The following is a 19,358-nucleotide window of genomic DNA, read 5'->3' as shown; positions in this document are numbered from 1 at the left end:
TACCCCAATACAGACCCGCATCATTGACATCACTGTTCTCCAGATCAGCATGATTTAGGTTAGACACATGCGGGGAAACCGCCCACCTTTTTCAATTCTTCGGGAAACCAACAGAGTGGAGGATAAGTTGGAGGATGTGTTCCTCTGTGTATATAAAAGGGCAGCTTGGTCCTGCAAACCTTCAATCAAGCAGCTTTGTCTCATCATAGAACAGAACATCATGAGAAACAATCTCTTGTCGACCGTTGTTGGTCTTTCCCAATTTTATTCTGTGGCTATTGCCCAGTCTTCCACCACAATCGCTGTTCCCACTGGCACACCCATTGCTGGCAACTACAATGGCACCTATCGTCCCCAAGTCCACTTCTCACCACCTGAACATTTCATGAATGATCCCAATGGCATGTTCCGTGATGCTGATGGCCTGTGGCATTTGTACTACCAGTACAACCCTACAGCTGTCGTCGCTGGTAACCAACACTGGGGCCATGCCACATCAAAGGACTTGTATCATTGGGTGAACCAACCCATTGCCTTGTTCCCGCCAGAGGAGGATACATACGTCTTCTCTGGAAGTGTTGTTGTCGACGAGAACAACACTTCTGGCTTCTTCCCTGACCAAGACAACGGAGTCGTTGCAATCTATGTAAGTTCGAACCCAGCTACATCATCGCGCGACTTAAACTAACAATAAGCCAGACTTTATCATCGCCAGAAGTTCAGGATCAAGCTATCGCCTACTCCCGAGATGGAGGCTACACTTTCGAGCCTTACAAGGGAAACCCAGTCATCAACAGCACGTCTACACAGTTCCGTGACCCCAAGGTCATTCGTTACAATGACTCTTGGATCATGGTTGTTGCATACCCCCAAGACTTTGCCATCGGCATCTTTGAGTCCTCTGATCTGAAAGAGTGGACCGCCACCAGCAACTTTTCCCACCATGGTCTGCTCGGCCTGCAATATGAGTGCCCCAACATGATCTCTATCCCGTACATCGATGAAGATGGCAAGAAACAAGATGACATGTGGCTCATGGCGATCAGCATCAACCCAGGTGCTCCCTTGGGAGGTTCTATCACTGAATACTTCCCCGGTCACTTCAATGGTACCCACTTCGAGGCCGTTGATGGTGCTGCGCGAATTGCAGATTTCGGAAAGGACAACTACGCCGGACAATGGTTTTATGGCCTTTCTGAGGACGAAAACCCTGTGTCCATCGCTTGGGCTTCCAACTGGCAGTACACACAAATCGTTCCCACAGGAGATGAAGGCTGGCGAAGCGCCATGAGTCTTCCCCGTGAGAACTACTTGACCAAGGCAAAGCGTGTCGGCTGGAAGTTGGTATCAAAGCCCTACGACCTTGAACCAGTTATGGGCCGTGAGCTCGCTTCCAACGACAGCTTTGGCAACTCAACAATCACTGTGGACTATTCCGATGTTGAGTCCAATGCGATCTACTGGGAAGTCAACGTCACTGGCATCCCAGATTTTGGCATCTCTTCAACTGCATCCATGAACTTCACATTCCTGTCTCCTGTCTCTGGCGAAAGTGTCAAGGCAGGATACTACTTCGGTGGCGACCCAGTGTACTTCTTGGATCGTGGCAACACCCGCGGCTTCGACAACGTTTTCTTCACTGACAAGACATCTCTTGCAAGCCTAGCAGCCAGTGATGGCTCATGGAACACGAGCGGCGTGATTGATCGTTCCATCTTTGAAGGTTTCCTCAACGGAGGTGTGGATAGCGTGACAAACACGTTCTTCGCCACAGAGCCATTGACCCTCATGATTTTCAGCACATCTGATCTGCCAGAGGATGTCAAGGTTAGCATTAGTGTTTATTCTTTGGATAGTGCATGGCAAAAGATGGAGGGCAAAGACGGGCTTGTGCATGGGAACACAACTTCCAAGGCAGACTAGGGTCGTTCATGTAAAACAGAAAAATCAACTTTCAAATTCTAGTACAAAGTTTATCACGATTTATAGTAGTAGTGCATTGCAACAGCCTTTTATATAATGTGAAATTGAAAACATAAACTCATCAAGATACCTTACAAGAGACCATAGACTGAATCAATCACCCTCCCAATCCTCCAGATGCAACCATTAGAACCACACTCTCGTTTCTCAACTTTGGCATTCATAACTCTTCCTCCCTCAACCTCGAGCGTGAATCCAGCGCGGCCTTTGATATTCTTGCCATCCATTGTACCATAGCCCGCCGCGAGGAAGAACTTTGTTATATCAGCATTGCTCTGCTCCTCGGCCTTTTTAGTGAATAGCTTCAGTGCCTCGTTAGAAGGTACCAAGAAGACTACTTTTGAGTTATCCTTCCCAGCGAGCTTTGTGTTGAGACGGTCGTAGAGGAATCGAGGAGCATGCATCCTCAGTAGCTCTCTGGCGTGAAGAGTATCGGGATCTGCAGCCAATATGTCCTTCATTGTCTTGGAAGGTGAGCGCTTGATGGCTGGCAAAGACTCGTTATCGGGAGCGTCCTCGCCGAAGTAGGTGATCATTGGATCGAAGATGTTGTCAACCATGTACACGACACCATTTGTAGCAGGAATCCGGATCAAGTTTCCTCTCCTGTCTCTCAAGAGCTTTGCTTGCATGCCAGCACGTACATCAGAGTCAGTCAAACTCATCATGTTCGTGTTAGTGGTGATGACACCACTTGCGCTGATATCAATTGAGAAGCCCTCAATAGCTCTGATAGATTTACCATAAAGCTGTCGGGGACTGAGTTTACCAGGAAGAATGTGCGTACGCAGGAGGGCAGCCAGGAGAGGATAGCCAGCCGGAGAGGTAAGCTTCTGCGCAAGGCCTGGGACTTTCGCGATGGCCTCGTTGTTAGGAGCGAGAATAGTAAACTCATCATCCTTGTTGTTGTCATTGAAGCGCGCTTCAAAAGCAGGTTCAGGGATTCCACTGCCGTGTCCAGTTGAGGTGAAGAGATGGTAGAATGCAGTCAGGTCTTTGTGCTGTTCGAGAACACTGATGACAGCATTTGTGCGATCGACCGCGGCCGATGCTTGGATACAAAGAAGAGAAGCGCATAGCGCAGTTTTGAAGAAGGCGACCATGTTTGGTAGTGGTGATTGATTGAGTGATAGTTGTTGTGGATGATATTGTTTTCGAAGCCTTGTAGATATCACTTTATATACATCTAGATTTGTGATTATAAATGTTTCAGTTATACCCAATATCTTTTTGCATTACGGAAATAAAATAAAAGTTTCATATATCTTGGAGGCGTTTAATGCAACGCTCTTTGGCGCCCTCAATCATTAGGGAAAGTGACTGTGCACAATGAAGATCAGATGCTAAGCTGAACCTTAATCCTAACTTGTAAATTCATTTAACAACTGCTTCAGTGTCAATGTCCTTGGTGGCGTACCCACCACCAGACGCCATATACACTTAGTTGAAACTTTCATCTCCACCATTGTTTCCAACGACATAAAGTCTACTTTGATCCATTTATAGAAATCATTGGACTGTTGACTCTACCAGATGGGATGATAGGATATCTGCAATCTTCACTCCCTGTGTAATCGCAATTTCATGGCCTTCTAGTAACGTTGCTGTAGTGCAATTACTCTTACAGCATGGTGTGGACATCGAAGTCATAGATATCGACGGGGAAACAACAGCGACACTGGCTGTTTGGGCAAACCATTATGGTATACGGGAACGGAATGGTAAGTCGATAGACTATCCGACCATATTATTAATGCTCTTCCTGAAAGTTAAGCTATCACTAGCACTTGTCTTATTTCTTCCCATCACATGTTAGGATACTTTTTTCGCGCTCGTCACAATTCAGATTGAGTAGATACTTTTACTATTAAACAATTTATTGTGCTATTCCAAAACATTCAATTACTAGAATAATATCTATACAAGAACTTTCCTGACCCCATTACATCATCACCTTCATTCCCATGGCAGTCTTTCCTGCCATACCCTTTAGCTCAAAGTGTTGGACCATCTTTGCTGAGCCTGATCCACCAGACACATCGAGCACGGTCACAGCTGCCTCAGTAGTACCGTTGCCAGGAGACAGAGCGTAGATAAAGTTGCCAGCGGCAGCCAAGTCAATCAGACCTGGGTCACCGTTGCAGGTCAAGTCAAGCTCAGATACAACGCTAGCATCCTCAAGGCTCATCTCGACAACTCGGTTACGTCCTACATCTGTGACGAATGCAGTCTTGGTGACGGGAGAGATGGCAACCCAGCATGTCGCGGCCTGGCCCTCAACTGCACCAGTAGCCACGGTTGTTGCTTCGCATGTTTTGGCGTCGACATCGAGGATTGCGGCGCCGAATGAGGCATCGGTAGCAAATACCTTTGAAGTACCAGGAATGACTTGTGAACCGAAAAGTACAGCTGTTCCTTCGGGTGAGCTTCGGGCCTCGTTCTTGCTGACGACCATGGCTTCGTTGGCTTGCTCAACGTTGAATGAGGCCATGAAACCAGTGTTGTTCACAGCCGGGTCACCCTTGACCATTGCGAATAGCATGCTATCGTCGTCGGAGAAAAGGACTTGCGAAACGGTGTTTGTAGGTCCCTTGGGTGGTGTGGTCTGCTTAATATCGAATGGGCGTAGCTCATCCATGGCGCCAAGACCCTTGTTGGAGAAGCTGGCGCAGGAAACACCAGCTTTGGCGCCAGTCATACCGACACAAACGACTTTGCTCTTAGCAGAAGCAGCCACGGTGTTGGGGAATTCGCCGGGTAGATCGACTGGCTTTCCAACCATTTCGAGTTTCGTAGGGTCGCTTCGTGAGACGGTCAACATGCTGAGAGTGTTTGATCCGGCGTTGACGGCGAAGACCATCTGAGTAAATTATTAGCGAATGATGGAAGAATTTTGAAGAAAGTGTTAGGCCTACATTGCCAGCAACTGTCAGTGCGGATTGAGCAACCAACGCGTCAGGTGTGGCAGGGTTACCATCTGCATCCACAGCGATAGATCCTGCACCACCAGTCTTTGCAACCTTGCCCTTGGAAAGTGTACCGTCGTTGCCCACTGGCAGTGCTAGAACACCATTTGTCTCGTCGTTTGTGAGGATATAGACGGCCTTGGCCATTGCGGCTGCTTTGTTGTTCATTTCTGGACGGCATGCTGGGTGGCTGCTGACTGTCTGTGTCAAGCACAGCAATGCTGGGAGAAGGATGGAGGTCGAAAACATGTTGAAGGTAAAAAAAAGATAGTGTTCTGAAAGAGTGGAGGAATAAGCACAAGGAAATAACAGACCAGCTGCTGAGAAAGTAAGATAGTAAAGTGTGATGAATTGAATGGAAGTGAGTGAGAATATTTGGATGGAGATCCAGATGTGTTCTTTCTTATAGCAAATCTGATTCGACATCTCCATATCAACCGCCTTGAATATCTGCAATTCTGAAGCCCAGGCTCGAGTAATCGATATTTCCCTTTTGGGAAGCATCTCAGCCCCTGGCTTCATCCCTGCATTAAACAAGCGCTCTCGAACTGTAATCACCCTTTCCTTGTTGCGGTTCCATTGCAACGTCGAACCGTTTTACCTGCTGTTTCAATGCAACATGACAGGGTTTTACTAACCGCAAGCGGGTTGACCCCAGAATAATCAACGGTCCACCATAGCATAGCATTCAACGGTTGGCGAAACTTTTCAGGGACGAACGGTTAATATTGATAGAGTTATGGATAAGCGTATTGTCCGAATAAGCGAGGTTGATTTGAAGATATTGAATTGCGAGGTTTATATATGCTTACAGGTGATGGTGTTTGTTAGCTACGTCAAGACATCAAGACTTAGTAATGTTCCACCACCATTGTGTATTAGAGATGAGATAAAGGAATTGATGAAGTTAAATAATGAGAACAATGTCCCATCTGGCTACAGTACAAATGTATCGTGACTAATTGTATAACAATTGCCAGTCGGCCTCATATATTGACTACTGTGCTTACTTCATTGAAGCGTTGTAGTTTTCTCGTCATCACTGTAGAAACTATGAGACAGGATGAATGAGCTCCGACACGCTTAACCCAATCTGGTAATCTTGATCTTCTCATCACTCCTGGGGCTGAACCACCTGTGGCAGAAGCCGACAGGCCGAGAGAACCAACCAACTCTTCGAGACTCAACTGAAACTTGGTCCCATCTAGCGCTCTCCTGGCCTTTGCCGTCACATCCAAAGTCAAACCCTGATGCCTGACTAATGCGAAGTGACATTAAACTCTCAGCTGAAGTCACGTCACGTCTCACCTCGATTGATCTTTAATCTTTTCTTCCTGTTTTGCCCATTCCCTCCCTACCTGCTATTTCACTTATATTAAAAAAACGCCATGAGTAAAAACATATTCCGGATTTTTAACCCTGGGGGTCAGTCGGTCCCAATCGGCCTAATCCCTGTCCAGCCTTATTAACGGCCTTGCATACAGAACCAAAGGAAAACCCAGTTGAAAAGAGGCGGGCCCAGCTGCGACGAGCCCAACAGTGAGAATTATGTGCTGACTGTACTTTGTTGATGATGCTGACGCGTGAAAAAAAGAACATATCGTAATCGCAAAGACAGATACACGAGATCTCTAGAAGAAGAACTCGCCAAGTCGCGCTCCAAAGAAGCAGAATTGACACGCGAATGTCAGCAACTGCGTTCTGATTTAGAAAATGCGCTACAACAGATGTCTAGTCAATGGATAGGTATGGCTATCGATGGCAGCAACCCTCCCTCAGAAAGTACCGCTTTGTCAAGGACAACCGGGTCAACCAGCGGTGCCTCGCCATTTCACTTCAGTGACTTTGGCGGCACAAAGCCAAGGGACGCAATTTCGTCGCCGCAAATGATATCGCCAGAATCTTTCGGTGATTTCCAGGGAATAACTGAAAGCTTCCAAAGACCTCCCATTCTTTTTGGTCAAAGAGGCGTCGCGTATAACTGTCGTATAAGCGATGTGGATCAAGTCACAGCAGGCGTGGAGTTTGTGCTAAAGTAAGTAACTCTTGCATCTCATCTCATATTTATACTACAAGTATCCCTGCTAATATGACTGAAGGATTGAGGAACCTTGTCTTGATCACTTGCACGGCGATCTGGACAAACCTTGCGAGCCTAGCAATCATGCCTTGACTGTTTCCGCTCAGCTGATAGCAGCGTGCGATTACCCGTCGCCAACCATCAGCTCGCCTCCACCGATATCAGCCACCTTTAACAGTCTACCAACGCAAATGCTGGAACGATTGTTGAGTCTAGCGCCAGATCTATCGAGTGAAGGTGAAGTGACGCCGATCCAGGCATGGAACATTATTCGATGTCGGCCTGACTTTGGCGGTTTGGACACGAGGAGTCTGAGTGCTCTTGCGCGAAAGCTGAAGAAGGCTGTAAAATGTCATGGGTATGCCAATTACCCAAAGCTCCACGTACGTATGAAATCACTAACAGTAATAGATTCGGTGCCGTTGTTAAAGAGTCTGTTTTTGAGGGTTTGGTGTATGAAACGTTGATAGATGGAAGACTGTCTTGATTGCTTAGGTAACCTGGGTTGGTTAAATGATGCGACATGAGAAGCCGTTTAGTTTCTAAAAAATATTTATTTATTCTTGAAGACATGGTTTTTGTGCTATTGTAGCCTTCCAATGCAAGGCTTATTGTCAGTGAGTTTTACGCAAACCTTTATCTTTAATCATAGGAATATTGTATCCATGTATTGCTCGCAGTAGATCACATAGCATGGCCTTCATCTCACATGGATAGAATCACCAACTTAGGTACCTTATGTATAGGGTAACACGTGTCCATATTGGTAAAGGGACAGTCATGACCAAGAAGAAGGAAAAAAATGTAAAGGGAGCTTGATGGGACATAATTTGATACTCCAGTTACAATTCTCATCACTCGTGAATCATTCCCCCGTCGTGCGGCGTCTGTGCCGTTGAATCATGACTCTTCAACATGAGATGAAGCGGCATCGGCCTTGCGACCCGCATGTACCACGTCAACGTGGCAGGGGTTATGAGATGAGATGAAATCCCCTACCTTGGAGCTGTAGTTGTAGCGTCATCGATTTGGTCCGTTCGGCCTGTTCATTCTTACCGTGTCTATTCTTAGCACGAGGGGATTCTTTGCTAGGACTTAGCTTGACTGATATAATGTAATGTCTTTAATCAGGAGGTACCAGCAGACTATTCACGTGTATGCCAGAAGTATTTAACGGTTGTACAGTTATTAATTGCAGATGTATAAAAAGTCCAGTTTCTTAGATCACATGCCTCGTATATCACTACCTAGGTATCTATGGCATGCGTCTTTGACATTGCCTGCATCTTCCGACGCGACCGAGCGAGAGACTAGACTCAAAATGACTGACGCGTACCTGAAATTGACCCCGCGCTGACGCAATGTCTTCAGGTACCAAGATCTCAAAGACCCCACGTATCAAGACAGAAGACGACAAGTCGGGATGAGATAGAGGCTCTGTCCAGTAGACATGTCATACCGTGAGTAAATGGATCGAGCTGTACGTGCCATGCGCAGAAAGATGAAGTGGCACGCATATGAAATGTCAGGCCTGAAACGTCCCAACGCCCAAAGAGAGAAAAAAGCCTAAAGGCGGTGAAGCCTTTGCCACATCATGTGTTGGCATTGGAAGGCGAGAGAAAACTGCGGACTGAAAAGAAAGGCTGGGTCAGTTGCTAACCTAGTATACGTGTGAGACTACACTCCTTATTGTGTCTTGTCATCAACAGTCCCGTTTATTTTCCTCACCGCCTAATCCATGCTCCAGTCAGCTTGTCTCTGATAGTTATCATTGGCTCAAATCACTCAACATGATTAGCTAATGGTGATACCAGGTCACTGGCATAATTCCTAGCTTTGAATCTACCGAGATACCTTTAAACCCGCGATCTGCAACGAACCACTCAAGCTCGCCAAAGCAAAACAGATCTAACTACTACATACGCTAGGTTTGTCCCTTCCTGGTCCTTGACTCTTCTCTATCCAACATCCTGGCCACTAACCTTTTTGTCTCAGAAACAAGCAACAAGGTCTCTTGAGACCACATCGCCTCCTCACCCCCCATTGCCCCGCATCTCATCTCACCACCAGCAACATGGGAGCAAACGACGGCAAGAAGAGCTCTCGACGCTCGAGAGTCACTGAGGCAGCTGCTCGCATTCTCAGCCCTTCAGGCGCTGGAAAGGGCGGCGGCGCGATGCACCAGCTCTATGAAATCCCATTTGACGCTGAGGTTTTTCTCGAGGCCAAGGCTGCTAGGGCCAGGTCTCTAGGCGACGAAAGTGAGAGCGATGAAATTGTCGCCGAGACCGTGGATTACGGCAATGTCCCCACCGTCCACGCTCATCTCAAAGGTCTCGACAAGGTTTGCCGAGGCGCTGAGTGGTCAAAGCCTCTCCAACGGTTCTTAACGAGGCTTCAACTCGGCTCCAACAAGGTCAACGTCGTTTATGACTCCAACCTCCGAAAGATGGGCATTGAGCCCCCAGAGGAAACCGAGTCTTGGGTCGACCAGAGCGAGCCATCAAAGTTCGCTGGACACATCTACCGATTTGTTGGTCGTCAGTGCCGATCCGCATCCTCAGACAGACATCTTTACATTCTCTACCACCCCGATGCAGAGTGGCATGCGGACTTTTACGAGCTTCTGCAAGATAAGCCCCTTCCTAGCAACTTCCTCGGATTCTCCGACAACCTCGATGCTCTTGTCGCTTACATCCGTTTCATCCGAAAGCGACTCGGCCGACGCGCCAGCTCGGCTATGTTCCATATTCTCATCCCCAGCTCTCGACCCATCGCCATCCGAAACGCGCTTGAGTTCCCCGATCTGGGCGATCTCGCCATCCATGGCGAGACTCACAACGGCAGTAACTATGTCTGGATGAACCTGCCCAGTTACGACGAGTACCCATCGACTCTTCATTTGAGGCACGTTGAAAACGCCATTCGCGAGGACAGTCCATGGAAGACGTCAGCGACAGTCAGCACATCCTTCGTTGGCTTGACAGCATCACTAGCTGGTGCAGCATACACCCTCCGAGTCAAGGGTGCGCCTTTCCCATCTCTCAAGACCTTTGGAGCAGCCGCAGTCGCAACAACCATCGCTAGAAGAGTCAAGGGCGCCGATTACTACCCTCTAGCAGTCCTCGGAGCTGGAAGTCTTTGCACCACCCTAGCAGCCTTTGCTATCAACAGAGTTCTCAGCAAGAGAGCGCCACGCGTCATTGGCGGCACGGATACACCAAGGGAGCCCAGGGAGGAGAAGGAGAAGGAAAAGGAAGACTCAGCGGGTAGCGACCAAGAGGATGCTAAGGAGGAAGAGGAGGCCGTCCCTGAGCCCGAAATCCCTGCGCCAGCAGAGGAACCTGCTCCCAAGATTAAAGACGACTCGGATGCTCAATCTTTCCTGAGCCAGACATCCAACACAAAGAAGTCATCAAGCAGCAAGAAGCACCGCCGAAGCGAGAGGAGTGAACGCGAGAAGGGCGAACGCAGTGAGCGTAAGCGCAGTCACAAGTAGAAACTTGGTCGATGTGTTATCGTTGGCAAGACAGAACAAGTAAAGTACACACGGATGGGTCTGGAACTTCTTTATGTGTATTCACGATTTCCATTTCGACGTTTTTTATCATCTCGATACAGTCTTCTTGCAGTTGTTTTGCCTGCTTTTGCCCTGATTCATAAGTTGCAAAATAAAGTATTCAACGATAGTTTTTGATGTCTTGGTGAATGTGGTTCCATAAACTGTGTCTGGCTACATCTGTCTTTGTCCTATCACTACCGCTGATTTCTGTGCAAAGACTGTATATGTCCCTCCGGCTCCAGCGACCTCAATATCGACTCTTCTCTCAACTACAATACCGCTCGAACGATCATACCTTGGTTCTGGTGTTGCAATTGGTCCCTGATCCCCTTGCACAATATGCTCTTGGCTCCCTGTCATGGATCGGATGCTAGTGATCGAATGTGGGCCACGCATCTTGGAATTGGGCTTACGCCCCAACCAATATACCTCATGACTTTCAAGTTGGTTCTGGACATGCTGCAAGTGACCGTTCTTTCCCCAGGTGACTGAGCTGGAGGATACTGGGTTCGTAGAGATCCAAAAGCGACGTTTGAATAGTGGCCTGAGCATAGGCGCTTGACCGACGAATATGCCTATGCAGTCCTCGCGTAGAGACCACATAACTGATCCACCATGTTGGTTCAACTGGAAACGCGAATGGTTAGCATAATTGTGAAGAATGCTAGAGCAGGCAGTACTTACTTTGAGTATCACAATAAATCGTAGAATTGCTGCAGACATGCAAAGGAATCCCAAACTAAATAACAAACAGAGGCAGAACCTCTTTAAAGGATTGACTTGAATGCCGAGAACAACCTAAAGCATTGTAAGCAGGTGTGAGTTAAGTGACTGCGAATACTTACTGGGATCGGGATCAACATGATACAGACATCTGTACTGAGGTTGAAAGATAGGATCAGAACGAAAAAGGTCAAGTTTTGCGGAACGCATTTTGCTTTCAATGTCGTTAGCCTAACACCAGATGCTATGATGATATGACGACCTACGCCCGGGATCTGGCCAAACTTGCCATAATTGGTTGAAAGGTCGACATGTCAGAGCCAGAGTCAATATGATGACGGTAAAGGACACCAACACCTGCGCCATCAAAGGCTTGACAAAACGTTCCGTACATAATCCTCGAACAACACGCTTGTAGAGGCAAAGCATGTTGAGCTTGAGTGTCCAAAGGATAACGACGTTGAGTATCAAACTGACAAAGAACATTTGAGAGCCATAGGCCCATTTCTCATACTCCTTTGTATCCATGTTCTTTCGTTGTTCGAAGTCTAGGTCAGAAGTGTGTCGTCCGCTGGCGTCGTGAATGAAAATTCGCCCGAATATGACTGCAGCAGTCCAAAAGAACTAACGGATGGCAGATGTTAGCTGAGAACCTTTTGAACAAATGCATACGTACTCCGACAAGGACAACCAGGTAGTCGTCCCAATCATAATTCTTATAGCCCACGAGCTTTGTTCGACAAAAAACGCGTGCGGCTATAATTAGGATGCCAATTGTGTAAAGAATCCATATTTCAATGAGCTGTTGAGATACTGGATTCATCTTTGTAACGTGATAATGCAAGAGATGTCGAGAACGAGATTGAAAATATTATTGACTATTGGGACCATTTCTATGTTCCGACAGCGCATTTTGAGGCCGCCCTCGCTGTTAACCTGAGGGGTTTCAGTGTTGCAGATATACAACATGCCCGCATAGATTGAGGGTGAGTTTTCGGGACTTGTCGATCCGACACCTCGGGGATCTCTCTACACATGCTGTACTTCCTTTTTTCTACTCCGAAACGAGGCATCTGCATAGTGGATATGCATATCTGGAGACTGGTGGCAGACAACATACATTCGTACATAAGAAAAATGCGCCAAGACGAGTGTGTTTCCCATCGGCTGTTTCTATAGCCGCCCTATTCCGCAGAAGGGTTAATATATTCAAGAAAAATCGCCCGGAAAAAGGTAAGTGACACGAATATGCAGAGTTTCATACCGGTCAGCATCTGAATCGGTGATTTAACCGATGTAACGTCGATAAAGTTGCGAAACAAGGAACGGATCTTGCATGAGGGTGTAGGGATAAGCAAGAAGCACTATGACGATGTGCTTCCCCACTGTAGCAGACGATAGATACGAACCCTCTGAGTTGATGTTCACGACGAAACTTCCATCAACGTTATTAGTATATAAGATGGATGAATGCCGGGATCAGCAACAGGAGTAATGTTGAAGAGGAAGATGGACTAATTTACAGATATGGTAAGTCATGTTTCGATCGTAATTCGCAATCTATCAATTTTCACTTTTCCCCTCTCAGCCTCTCCCCTGCCTTGTTGCTTTTTCTCCCACCGGTAGGAAATGTCTCCCAATCGCGTCCCAGTCGCACAAGCTAAGCCAAGTTTGTGACTTCTTCTCACTGTTTGCTGGCTGGATTGTGACAACCTACCTCGGCTAGGATAGTACTCTCTACAGGTATCAAAACTCCACAGAGATTTACAGTGAAAGCAATCAGGCTTATGTAGTCACCTGTTGGGGGCGGTGTTTCCTGCTGCGCCACCCCTTGTCTTACTTATCATCCATCGTAACAATAACTGTATTTTCAACCATCATGTTTGCAGAACCAGTTTCAACTACCATCTTTAATGTCTACTGAAGCACAATCACCCCAAGAGGTCAGCGGCCAATCCGCATTTTGGATCCTCGCTTCATTGGCCGCAGCAGCAGTTGTCCTCCCCTCTACCAGCAGTCGCATGTCAGGTCGGGATCTTTTCGGCGGCAACATCGACCTTGTGAGATGTATCCCAGGGGTTTCCCTGCTCGATAGCATCTGTGACACAATCTTGCTGTGCTTGAGCACCTACAGAGTCCTCAGGGCACCCAAGCCAGTGCAACGTGCACGCCGAGCGTTGCCAAAAGTCAGTGTGGTTGCTGCCAAGCTGATGCTGTCAATCTTCACTGTGTTTCCTCAAATTATCAAGGCTATCAGCTTGAAAGGTGTTCCAGCGACACAGTTTTGCGCCTTTGTTTTCTTTTATGCAGCGACTACCAGACTTCTGATTGACCTGTGTGGCTTGGAGCCTGAGGAACCATTCACTCCCCCAGACGAAGGAGATAACTCTCTGGACATCATTGTCCTCCTCGTGCTACCTTTCCAGGCTCCTTTCCAACTTTGGATCTGGCATAGAATCGTCCTCTCAGTCAAGTTCCAACTATCAGACACCTTTTACCGAATCTGTACTTGGTCCTCGCTTGTATGCAGCCTGCTGCTGATAATACAGCTTATTATCTGGATGCTGTATGTGGTTTCGCGCTGGCGATTTGATATCACGGCTTCACCCCATGTCATCCCTGTTCGAGCATTCTGGCTTTTTATCACGGCTTTGGCTGCAGCAAGAAAGCCAAGGAAACATGAAGACAGGCAGTCAAAGTCACAGGCTAAAATACCACCGCCACCTGCAGCTTCGGATAAATTGGTTCAAGCTGCAGGTTCGATGATCTGTGCAATTCTCTTAAGTATATTGGTGGCCAAGGCTTTAAATCTCATGGGTAGATTGTTCGCCTTGCCAATCGAGACTCCCGAGACGTCCGAAGCTTTGACGGAAGAAGGGGAACGTCCAACCGATGATAGCCAACAAGGCGCGGATGCGGAAAAAGACGAAGAAGAGCCCCCAGTCAAACCAGAAGGGGGCCAGTTGGGAAGACTGGGTGGTATAGTTGATCGTTGGCTTGTGCGATTTCTCCTCATGGACACAACAGCTGATATCAGTATCACACTGACAGTCTTCAATCTGATCACCACAATTATTTACTATCTTGTATACTTTGATGGAACTGGGACAGTTAATCCAGGATGGACAAGCGTACTGGGCTAGCCGAGGATCTTGTTACATTCACAAAAACATTACTCAACTGCATATAGCTTGAAACAATCTAATGGAAATCCGTTTAACTCTGGTGAACGAAGGTGATACAACAGGTGTGATGATAATCGCTTATCTATCTGGAGGATCTGAATACCATCAAGCTGCAGAATGATAACATCTTCTACTAGAGTTAGTGTTGGGGTATCCAATACAAATTTGCAGTGCCATCAGAAATATATTATACTTAAGTGTGTCTGAATCGAACCGTGATGTGAGAACGATGAACGAGCATACTGATAATTTGTTCCACTTTATTACAGCAAATCTTCATTGCCTTGAATCCAAACGGCACTTGCTGAAGATGTGTCGTGAATCACACTAAGTTCAACGTATAAAAGGCGCGTTGATCGCTGGCCAGCTCATTCGCTTTCCTATTCTGTAATATTCTAAACAACCTATTGCAAATTAAATCTACTTACTATTAGTATTGCATTTTGTTAAACCGTAACGAAATGTGCCATCTTATTCATATAAACAATGTCTGTAGCCGGTGTGGACGTTGGCTATCCGGGGATTGGGACATCAGGCGGTGTAGAGTCGCCAGATCTCAGTCACGAGATATAAACTCTCGCTGTGCAGATGACAGGTGCACTGAAAGTGAAGTGGTGAAAGTACTCAACTGGACGTATTGTTGGTCATGTGTTGATGCTTACAATGAGTGGTTGAGGCGAAGACAACAGCAGTAGGGATATGACGAAATGTACTACAGGATATGACCCGTTCATGTTAACATTACAATTGACTAACATGTATTAAATGATATCCATTCTCAGATGGGCTGTATCTCTCATATACTAATGTGAATGTAACAGAGTACCTTCCACATACTGTTTTCTGTGCCTTCAAGCCTTTGCAGCGACGACCTTAGCCCCTTCTGTCTTTGTTCCTCCCACAGGCTTGAACAGTCCACCGCCGGTTGACACGTAATACGTATCCTTATCCTTCTTTGTACGGCCAAATGCGACAGCAGTGGAGCCAGAAACTGTCATCTCATCAACACCACCAAGCACAATTCGCGACTTTCCAGACTTGGTATCTATAAAGACAATAGAGTTATCCGAGTTGCTTGCAGCATAGATATTCCCTTGTGCGTCAAACGCGAAGTCGTCGACAAATGCTACAGTCTTAGAGAAGTCGGCAACGAGCTGTGGTTTGGAGCCCTTGACTGGATAACCAGCTGCTGTGATGGCGGTTCTGTAGATCTTGACGGCGTTGGAGTTGGAAAAGTAGAGGTAGTTGTTGCGAATCTTGATGCCGTTGATGCCAAACGCACCAGCAGCGATTGGGGCCATTTCTGGAAACTCAAAAGCGGCGTCATCAAAGACACCTGTGTTTGTATCAAGGCGGCCGACGAATCCTTTGACTGAATCGGAGACAAGGACTGCAGGAACCCCTGGAATTGCTTCCACGCCATTGAGGAAAGTGCTTTTCTCCGTCATATCGCTGATCTTCCTGACCTTCACCGAGGCTTGGTTTCTTTTGTTTTGGAACTCCAGAGCAAAGGCTTTGAATGTGCCTGGTATCAACTGACTGAGTCCCGTTGCGTTGCTGCCAACAAAGACAAACGTCTCAGGCTTGCCTGGAGCCGGCGATAGCTCGGTGATACCCAGGATGCCTTGGATCGACGGGATGGTGACCAGTTCTTTCAATCCCTTAGAACAGGATGGATCGTTGACGGTGTAGACACTGGCTGTGGGCCAGAGTTCTGTCGCCAGCAGGTCGCCATTGGAGCGGACAGCAATGTTCTCGAGCCAAGTACCCAGAGGTAATTGTCCAAGTGTCTTAGCTGGGACAGAGTGTGCCAGGCCGAAGACTGGAATGATGCAAAGAGTAACGAGTGACTTCAACATCTTGGTAATCAGGTCCTGGTATGATTTGAAGGGTGAATGGTTAGATGCTGATCCGGGTGAGACACTTGAGAGGCGGCGGCACTTTATATAGTGCTACTTGAGGCGGTACAAAGTATAACGCAAGCACAAATGAAAATACCGCAGTTTTCGTATAACCAGATCCATCGTCTATCGGTTAAATAACCGATGCATGATTTGATTAAACAATCACATAAAGAGAAGGCTTAGTGATTGAGTTGGATGATTATTCAGGGACTTAGTCAGCCTGTTTTCTGTTTAGTCAGTCTTGTATCTGCTATCAGTGGGCTGAAGATGCATGTTTCAAGCAAAGCTGCAGTATCGGGAACCGCCTAGGAAGATATTACACATGATGACAGAGATGATTAGAGTAGAGATTGACTTCTGATTAATTTCCGTGTCATTGACAGCATGTGTTATTTTGCTAGCACCCCTGCTTTACTCACCGTACCCAATCATCGGTTTCAGACAACGAACTTATCATCTTGAATCATGCTGCATACTAACTGTATACAACCCATAGCTGCCCCTGTCGGCAGGTTAGTCAATTTTTGTGTTGCATATGCATTTTTACAGACTCGCAGTTGAATTAAGATGTGAATTCCTATTGCTTTGCAGCCGAGGATATTATCTGGAACACAACAAGCCTGTCAGAGCTGATTGGTGCCATCGAAAGCATATACAATAGCATATGCCGTGTTATACTCTGTTATGTGTATTTCCTTCGGTAGGATAAAGAAAATCGGAACGCTGCTATGGTTTATGTGAACTCTGACATGGAAGTTAGCGTTACCACAGACGGTTGACAGGGAGCAAGCCAAAAGCCACAGCGGGTATAAAAGCAGTCAGTCAACCCCGCTAGGAGGATAGTGAGGGCGTAATAGGTATAGCTCCTTTCGAAATACAGTAGGCGATACTGGATTCGGTAAATGGAATCGCAGCCTACCTATGTTATGTCTCCAATATCTGCCATTGTCTTGAATGGAACCCGGTGTTACGGGCAAGTTGAAATCGTGGGAATGCATAGTATCTACTTCGAGAGTATTGGTAAAGAACAAAGACTGAATTATAGAAGAGATAATGGAAACAGCAACAAGCACAAGACATGCTTGACCTAATTTGGAAGCTGGTTAATGTCTGACGTCGCCAAGTGACGAAATGCCTGGTTTAGGCGCGCCCTTCATCTGACTGCTGTCTTGTCAGATGACGTTGTCAATGGCTTCCAAGACCAAAATAAATTTCGTATTTGATTCTATTATAAAGCCCTCTGTCAGAATCAAGAATTGGGTTATCGGCAACCGATACGTTACCTTACAGATACGAAATATTATGACATCTATAGGCACAATCACAAATAACAAGCCATTGGCTAGTTCTGGCATACTGTCTCACCAAAATGAGTCCATTGAAATGACAACCATCCGTCCAGCCGCAACAGACCATTCCCAAGACAACCCTTTGGTGGAAGATGAGGTTCCTGACCATGCAACAAGCGCCATTCCAGATGGCGGTTACGGCTGGACAATAGTAGCTTCGTGTTTCATTCTTCTCTTCTGGATCAATGGTTACACTACAGCTTGGGGCGTGTTGCAAGCAGCTATCGTTCAATCACCTCGGCTGCACACAAACATTCGTACTATCACCTTTGTTGGCAGCTTATACATGGCATGCATGGTTGCCTTTGGGCTGGCCTCGGTCAGATTGTCGAGACAATTCGGCATCCGATTCACCAGTCTGACAGCGACTATTCTTTTCGGCGCCGGTTTGATTATTACCAGCTTTACTCTGGAACATCTCGCAGGCTTGTTCTGTGTAGCTGGACTACTTGTTGGTCTATCAACATCTCTATTATACACTGCTACAAACACGTTACCCGTACAATGGTTCAGCAGCAAACTGGGCACAGCGAACGGAATAGTCAAAGCAGGAGGCGGTGTCGGAGCCACGGTCCTCCCATTGGCGACACAAGCCATGATTAACAAAGTCGGACTACAATGGACATTCAGGATTCTTGGATTCTCTATCCTGGCAACAGGAATTCCATCCGCTTTGTTCCTAAAAGATTTTGTTCGCAACAGTTCGACGTCGCGGTTTGACTGGTCCCAATTAAAGAGCATACCGTTTCTCACACTAGCCATGGCAGGGGCTGTTGGAGTGTTCGCGCTATTCGTTCCTCCATTTTTCCTCCCTGTCTTTGCTAGGTCCATCGGCCTATCTGCCTCAACGGGCGCAGGACTAGTAGCAGGGTTCGGTGCGTCGACAGCCGTTGGACGCTTTGCTGGTGGTTGGATTTGTGACAGAATTGGCGCGTTCAATGCATTGGCTCTGGCAGCTTCAATCAACAGCGTGTCTATGCTAGCAATCTGGCCTGTCAGCTCATCATTACCGCCGCTTTTTGTCTTTGCTATCATCAACGGTTGCGCGAATGGAAGCTTTTTCGTGGCGTTGCCGACAGCCGTGGCGACCCTTGCTCCCGGATCTGCCGCGGCGTCGATCAGTTTAATGACCTCGTTTTGGACCCCAGGATACTTGATGGGTGCGCCTATTGCCGGGATTTTGATCGACTCTCAACACGCGTCGGAAGCATCGTCTATCGAGCCGTACCGAGCAGCTATTTTCTATGCGGCAGGTGTTGGGTCTCTTGCTACGTTGTTGGTTATTGTTTCTCGAATGACACTTAGTAGGAAACTGGTCAAGAGGCTGTAAACCGTCGGAAGACAAAGTGCTGATGAACAGTAGAAATAGCACGGGACTTTGACCCCCGTCAAAGGCGTGTCTGGCGTTGTTTCAAAAACCGAGCTTAGTTTTGTTGGACCACCTCATGGACTGTTCTGGATGTCTCTTGTCAATTTATCTTTCCAGATTCTGGACAATAACAACGCCAGTTCAATCTAGTTAGATATGCAATTTACTCTCCCATGCCCCTCAATATAAAACATAGCGTCGTTACCCTACACAATCACATACCTGCGCCATGCATAG

At 47.0% G+C, this 19,358-nt stretch overlaps 9 protein-coding genes across 9 annotated transcripts; 5 read left to right on the top strand and 4 right to left on the bottom strand.

Moving 5' to 3' along the window:
• Window positions 1-220: 220 nt before the first annotated feature.
• FGSG_02339 (uncharacterized protein) lies at window positions 221-1,923 on the top strand (the record flags this gene model as incomplete). Its single annotated transcript, XM_011319946.1, has 2 exons — window positions 221-646; window positions 700-1,923. 2 exons carry the CDS (start codon window positions 221-223, stop codon window positions 1,921-1,923), a joined length of 1,650 nt encoding a protein of 549 aa, XP_011318248.1.
• A 131-nt stretch (window positions 1,924-2,054) lies between these two features.
• On the bottom strand, window positions 2,055-3,086 carry FGSG_02338 (uncharacterized protein; the record flags this gene model as incomplete). The annotated part of the gene is made up of 1 exon (XM_011319945.1): window positions 2,055-3,086. The coding sequence occupies one exon, from the start codon at window positions 3,084-3,086 to the stop codon at window positions 2,055-2,057; it is 1,032 nt and encodes a 343-aa protein (XP_011318247.1).
• Window positions 3,087-3,845: 759 nt separating this feature from the next.
• FGSG_02337 (uncharacterized protein) lies at window positions 3,846-5,198 on the bottom strand (the record flags this gene model as incomplete). Its single annotated transcript, XM_011319944.1, has 2 exons — window positions 3,846-4,843; window positions 4,899-5,198. The coding sequence occupies 2 exons, from the start codon at window positions 5,196-5,198 to the stop codon at window positions 3,926-3,928; spliced, it is 1,218 nt and encodes a 405-aa protein (XP_011318246.1). The 3' UTR covers window positions 3,846-3,925.
• Window positions 5,199-6,697: 1,499 nt separating this feature from the next.
• FGSG_02336 (uncharacterized protein) lies at window positions 6,698-7,542 on the top strand (the record flags this gene model as incomplete). Its single annotated transcript, XM_011319943.1, has 3 exons — window positions 6,698-6,984; window positions 7,049-7,412; window positions 7,525-7,542. 3 exons carry the CDS (start codon window positions 6,698-6,700, stop codon window positions 7,540-7,542), a joined length of 669 nt encoding a protein of 222 aa, XP_011318245.1.
• Window positions 7,543-9,103: 1,561 nt separating this feature from the next.
• Window positions 9,104-10,689, top strand: FGSG_02335 (uncharacterized protein; the record flags this gene model as incomplete). The annotated part of the gene is made up of 1 exon (XM_011319942.1): window positions 9,104-10,689. One exon carries the CDS (start codon window positions 9,104-9,106, stop codon window positions 10,526-10,528), a length of 1,425 nt encoding a protein of 474 aa, XP_011318244.1. The 3' UTR covers window positions 10,529-10,689.
• A 73-nt stretch (window positions 10,690-10,762) lies between these two features.
• FGSG_02334 (uncharacterized protein) lies at window positions 10,763-12,137 on the bottom strand (the record flags this gene model as incomplete). Its single annotated transcript, XM_011319941.1, has 5 exons — window positions 10,763-11,218; window positions 11,276-11,389; window positions 11,437-11,528; window positions 11,581-11,938; window positions 11,991-12,137. The coding sequence occupies 5 exons, from the start codon at window positions 12,135-12,137 to the stop codon at window positions 10,763-10,765; spliced, it is 1,167 nt and encodes a 388-aa protein (XP_011318243.1).
• A 704-nt stretch (window positions 12,138-12,841) lies between these two features.
• On the top strand, window positions 12,842-14,457 carry FGSG_02333 (uncharacterized protein; the record flags this gene model as incomplete). Its single annotated transcript, XM_011319940.1, has 3 exons — window positions 12,842-12,844; window positions 13,204-13,836; window positions 14,116-14,457. 3 exons carry the CDS (start codon window positions 12,842-12,844, stop codon window positions 14,455-14,457), a joined length of 978 nt encoding a protein of 325 aa, XP_011318242.1.
• Window positions 14,458-15,350: 893 nt separating this feature from the next.
• Window positions 15,351-16,358, bottom strand: FGSG_02332 (uncharacterized protein; the record flags this gene model as incomplete). Its single annotated transcript, XM_011319939.1, has 1 exon — window positions 15,351-16,358. The coding sequence occupies one exon, from the start codon at window positions 16,356-16,358 to the stop codon at window positions 15,351-15,353; it is 1,008 nt and encodes a 335-aa protein (XP_011318241.1).
• Window positions 16,359-17,534: 1,176 nt separating this feature from the next.
• FGSG_02331 (uncharacterized protein) lies at window positions 17,535-19,082 on the top strand (the record flags this gene model as incomplete). Its single annotated transcript, XM_011319938.1, has 2 exons — window positions 17,535-17,541; window positions 17,719-19,082. The coding sequence occupies 2 exons, from the start codon at window positions 17,535-17,537 to the stop codon at window positions 19,080-19,082; spliced, it is 1,371 nt and encodes a 456-aa protein (XP_011318240.1).
• Between the last annotated feature and the right edge of the window lie 276 nt (window positions 19,083-19,358).

This window comes from Fusarium graminearum, chromosome 1 (assembly GCF_000240135.3).
Source record: "Fusarium graminearum PH-1 chromosome 1, whole genome shotgun sequence".
Classification (NCBI taxonomy): domain Eukaryota; kingdom Fungi; phylum Ascomycota; class Sordariomycetes; order Hypocreales; family Nectriaceae; genus Fusarium; species Fusarium graminearum.
This window is presented reverse-complemented; position numbering and strand designations above follow the sequence as displayed.